At 43.2% G+C, this 5,747-nt stretch overlaps 1 protein-coding gene across 1 annotated transcript; it reads left to right on the top strand.

Moving 5' to 3' along the window:
* The first annotated feature begins 4,241 nt into the window (after nucleotides 1-4,241).
* LOC145417828 (uncharacterized) lies at nucleotides 4,242-4,577 on the top strand. Its single transcript, XM_080286449.1, has one exon. It carries the CDS (start codon nucleotides 4,242-4,244, stop codon nucleotides 4,575-4,577), a length of 336 nt encoding a protein of 111 aa, XP_080142575.1.
* Nucleotides 4,578-5,747: the final 1,170 nt, after the last annotated feature.

Raw genomic sequence — 5,747 nt, 5'->3', positions numbered from 1 at the left:
GGGTGAGTGTGCATCCATGGTATGGGTGACGTCACCAGGATAGAAGGGAGTTTCACTGCTAAAAAATACTTTGAAATTTTGCAGGATTTTTTCCTCCCCTCAGTTCAGGAGCGGAATTATCCGTTTCCTCCCGGCCCTATAATTTTTGTTCAGGACCGCTGCCCCATCCACACGGTGAGAAGAGTCTCGGAATGGTTTGCAGGTCGAGAGGACTTGCAGCTGCTCGACTGGCTCAGTAAGGAAGCAGACATGAACCCCATCGAAAATGTATGGGGGATTATGGTTAACTGTTGGGAGCCTGAGAGTGAACTGGTCCACAATCACACCTAGTGGGAACAGTTCAGAAGCCAGAAACAGCTCATACGGACCATGTCGCCTCTATGCAAACAGACTGAGAGAGGTGATCGAGAAGGAGGGTGGGTTACTTCCTACTATTGATGAGTTCCATACAAATCTTTTTTTTTTTTTTTTTTTTTTTTTATCCTCTGATTATAATGGATATTATTCCATGCAGTATAACAATCTAACATTAACTTCCATAACTTACTATAACTTACCTGACAATATAACTGATACGACACTATCTTATACATTTTGCTCACTGACATGATTTTTATTACGGGGACTTATACAGGAATTAGTGACGTTTATGTGCATTTCTTAACGCAACTTTCATGTTACAATTGCAGTTTTTTTTCCATTAAAATATGAAGCTTTCTTGACTGGCACAATCACAACTCTCTAGACATTTTGCCAACTCGCTAGACATCTTGCCACCTGTTCACATGCCTAAGGTGCTGTTTTCCAGTCGTGATAAAGATTTTTAAAAATTTCTCAGGAATAAGTTGGTCAGTGTGTGATCAATAACAAATACGGGTAAACTACTAACAACTGCACTTGCTGTCTGCTCGATGTAGTTTTAAGTGAACGTCCACAATGACATCACTTATAATACAATACATAACATAATTCAAAGCTAGAGTATAACGTAACATACTGATCAAAGGAAATCCGATAATCTAAGCTTAAGAATCGCTGCACCTACAACGTATTTAAACAGATGTTATAATACGGTAATATTTCTTCCTGAAATATTGTTATTCATGTATTTTGCCACACATAATGCATTTTTTTGTATATACATTTCAGTGTTTGTCTTCATATGCTGTTTCAGGTTTCACCCCCAAAACATAATCATAATAATATAATAATGTAACATGCTACAAATTTATAAACAGAACCTAAATAAATACTGAAGTGTGTGTCATCAAGTGTTAAAGGCAAAGATTACATATCAGTCTTGGACGTCCTTAGCCAAGTATGCACACACCCATATTACCATTATGACACACATTTCATACTCACTACACTCCTCCCACCCCCACCATACGTATTGTCCCACACCCACCCGCACACACACACACACATGCTGTATTTGGCATTCTGTGTACTGAATGAAATCCTGCTTTGAATTCTGTTGTTCTAAATGTAAATAAGCATGTAGAACTAATATTAATAGCATGTTCATTAACACTGCACACTGTCAGGCTGGCAATACTGAAACAAAAGACCAAGACTGTGACTGGTGCGTGAGAGCTGGAAAGCTCCCACAATATGTTTCATAGTTCCATATAGGTTGTTTGTATTTTTCATAAGAAATGGCTGTTCATCATATGTTAAGTTTAATTATTGACATAACTGGAGGAACAGGAACCTCTGCAGTTACACTACAACCCACCACCATAGCTATGAGGATTGGAGGTGTCAGCGGCCACCTCCCCACTAACTGGTATCCGCCACAGAACACACGATTACCTTTAGCATTAACGAAAATATCAGTGTGGGTCTGGTTACCCCATGAGTATTACTGAAACATAAACTATGCAAATAAGTAGTGATTACTGGTTAACGTAATCCGCCATGTGAGGTGGTTATGTATTGCACTTGTATTTTGACACAGTATTAAATTTTAGATAAACATACTAAATGCAACGTCATTACGCATTAGCACAAACTGATAATGTGTGTGTGTGTGTGTGTGTGTGTGTGTGTGTGTGTGTGTGTGTGTGTGTGTGTGTGTGTCTACTGATAGCCAGCTGAGGAGGTTGAGAGAGAGAGAGAGAGAGAGAGAGAGAGTCGAGGCGGTGGAGCAGGGCATGTTTTCCGCTAACTAGGGAGGGGGTATCCTAGTGTGTAATCGGGTCTATATAAATATAATAAAAGTAAATAGGTTTATCATCAATCAGGGCACAGGATAACATTGACACGTTGATAACTATACTGTAATGACTAAGAATATATAACTGTTGGCTGCTTACTCCCATACTCCCCCCTTCCCCCTACATTGCGCCATTTCTGGGTGAACTTGCCCTCTGTTTCTGAACCACAACTCAACCTGTATCGTGGTTCACGCTACATGGCAAGAGAATTATTTTATATAACTCAGACTATAAACAGTATAGTGCACAGCCCATTATCCCAATCACATTATATTTATTAGCCTATATCATAGCATAATACAATGGCCACATAATATAATTCGAAGGATGAAGCTTAGCGATCCGAAAAAATGTCGGGCATGTACACACACACACACACACACACACACACACACACACACACACACGGGCGCGCTGTTGCCACATTAGCCAAATCCCGCAACCAGGTGGTCCAGTCGAAAATCTTGCCGACTGTACAACTATAAGCACAGAATGAAGGACAGAAAGAACTCAAAGAACAATTCCAGGCCGAAAGCGAAGGACAGAAAGAATTCAAAGAACAGTTACAGGCCCAAAGAGAAGAAGCTCGGGAATGAAATCAAAGAACATTTATTGCAAGCACAAAGTAAACAGTTAGAGGCATTACAGGAGCAACAGACGCAGTTACAACTGAGGATGCAAGGACAGCTAGATGCTTTTATGTGGGAAATGAAGGAAGAGCAGCAACAGCCGAAGAAAGAAGTATATACTGAGCTACGACAGTAGAAGTAAGAGGTAAGCAATAACGTGATGAAGTGCAAATAACATGTAGATGACCATTTGAAGCATGTAGACAGCCATTTGAAGATAAGTAGAGAGAGAATTTAGGCTGTAGAGAAATATTGCACTCCTGAGCTCAGGTTAGTGTACAGGGAGCATATAAAAGAAAAAATAACAGTGTATGGTGAATCTTGATGGATCCCAAGGATCTAAAAGTGGCATTACTAGGTTTAATAATCAGAATCAAGTAGTTTTAAGTCCTGGGCTTATTTATGAAGCACCAGTTTTTAAGCCCTAAACCAATGAAGTGCATGTCTATATGGGGCTGCAATTAAAAAGAAACTTCAATAATCTGTTTGCAGAGTCTCTTGGGAAGCTTACCGAGTGCAGTTTGAGTTACTTGCAGATCAGAGTGGTTGGAATGATAGGCAGAGGTCAGTACAGCTTGTTACTAGCCTCAGGGGTGGAGCAATGGAAATTCTGGGCCAGATGTCAGTAAAGGAGAGGAACAGTTATCAGTCCTTAGTAGAGGTACTGGAGCACAGAAACGGGACCATGTACCACACTAAGGTTTACATAGCAAGATTCCAGAGCCGGTACAGGCTCAAGGTGAGTCCCTACAGCAGTTTGCTCCTAACTTGGAGGTATGGCACACAAGGCATACCCTGGAGCAGCACCTAACCTGTTGCCTATTCTTCTGAGGGACAAGTTCCTTGATGCTCTTGATAATGCAGAGTTGAAAGTGCAAGTGAAGCAAGCACAACCAAGAAACATGTGTGAAGCACTAGCCAGAGTTCTAGAATTGGAGTCCTATGTCAGGTCCAGTATGGCCACTTTTCAGGCAGGTCGTGGCGCGGGATTCAAGGCAAGAAAGGGTAGGTATGTGAAGCAAAAGAATTTGAAGGAAGTTGCTGGTACTGTACAATGCCAGGACATACACTAGGAAAGAGGAGTGCCAAAGGCGGAAGAAGGACAAGGAGAAAACAGTCTTTTCGTATGGATGGGGTTTATGGCAGTTAGTGTACTGCAAAGACTGCACTGGCAGACAGCTCTCACCTTTCTGGGAGATGTAACTGTGTTTGGTCGGACTTTTGACGACGAGTTGGAGAGGTTGTCAGAGGTGCTCAACAGGATATGAGCAGCGCACCTCAAGCTGAACCCCGAGAAATGCTACTTGTTCCAGAAAGAAAGGAAGTACCTGGAACACATTGTAGGCGACGGCAGCGTCCGAAGTAATCCAGAGTAGGTGGCAACTGTGGAAAAATGACCTGTTCCAAATTGTGTGAGGAGCTACGGAGTTTCCTGGGCTTGTGTACCTACTATAGGCGTTCTGTCCAGGACTTAGCAACAATAGTTGCACAGCTGCACAAGTTGTTGGGGAAGAGGCAAAAGGTTACATGGACTGCATTGACACAGAAGGTTTTTGATGAACTCAGGCATGCATTGGCAACCTCTTCAGTGTTGCTGTACACGGATCAGAGTCAGCCATTCATCCTGGACTGCAGCGCTAGTGACCAAGGTATTGGTGGAGTCCTCTCACTGAAGAAGGATGACAAAGAGCACATGGTGATGTATTACAGCATGAAGCTCAGCCCATAAGAGTGGAACTACCGAATGACCCTTAACGCGTGGATTACGAGCCCTAGCTCAGGCAGATTAGCGCTGCGTTGCTAGCTCCAGCTCAGGCTGTGCTGGCCGTGCATCACTGTTAATTACTCGATCCCTACACAGACTTACGCACGGCCCTACACAAAGATGGAAGGAGAGAGAGAGAGAGAAAGATTTTTTTTTTTTTTTTCAGCAGATGATGCCCTGGGTGTTTATCTTCAAGTTTATAATAAACAAAAACTTAAAAAAAAAATCTTCATTATTGCACACACGGGGAGGGATAAAAAAAAAGGTAATTGCGCAATCCATGGGTTAAGGAGCCCCTGGGAGTGGAAAGGAGCCTTGAATTCTTCCATCCCTACTTGTAAGGGTCTTACATCATTATCAAGATGGACCATGCAGCACTCAAGTGGCTGAAGATGTTAAAGAATCAAGAAGGACAACTGCCACGCTGGCTTGGAAAGTTGGACCAGCACAAATGAGGTGCAGCACCATCCTGGGTGGGTACATGGCAATGCTGATGGCCTAAGTCGTTGGCCTGGTGACCCAGAGTCCCAGCAGTGTTATAAAAAAGAAGATCGCAGCAAGAAATGCAGCCATACTGCAGGGACAGGGACAGTAAGCTGAAGAGGACCTGAAGAGGATACAGATGGAGGATGCAGATTTACAACCAGTGCTAGAGTTGCTGCAGCAAAGTACAGTGCGACCATCTTGGGAAGAGGTTTCCAGATTCACCCTGCAATTAAGAGCTGCTGGAGTCAGTGGGATCTACTTCGTTTGAACAATGGACCACTGGAGCATTAGTAGGAGACACCCAATGGCCTCGGCAAGTATTGGTAACTGGTGGTTCCGAAAAAAAATGAGGTCCGAGAGCAAGGATGAGTCTCATAACCAGATAACTAATGGGCACCTGGGAGTGAAGAATGTGCTAAGCCGGCTGCGACAGAGGTTGAAGTGGACAGACATGCGTCAGGATGTTGAAGAGTGGTGTCGGGCCTCTGATGTATATTGTGTCAAGTGACCAGAGAAACGTGGTTGTGCCCCTCTCCAGCTATACGAAGTGGGTACGCTGATGGAAAGAATTGCGGTGGACATTGCTGGACCTCTGCCACTCGCTGAAAGAGGAAACTGATATATATGTGCCGCCATGGACTACTTCCC

This window comes from Coenobita brevimanus, chromosome 111 (genome assembly GCF_032717465.1).
Source record: "Coenobita brevimanus isolate Jiangsu-jjx chromosome 111, ASM3271746v2, whole genome shotgun sequence".
NCBI classification, from domain to species: domain Eukaryota; kingdom Metazoa; phylum Arthropoda; class Malacostraca; order Decapoda; family Coenobitidae; genus Coenobita; species Coenobita brevimanus.
Note: the sequence above shows the minus strand (reverse complement) of the source record. Positions and strands in the feature narration are given on the sequence as shown.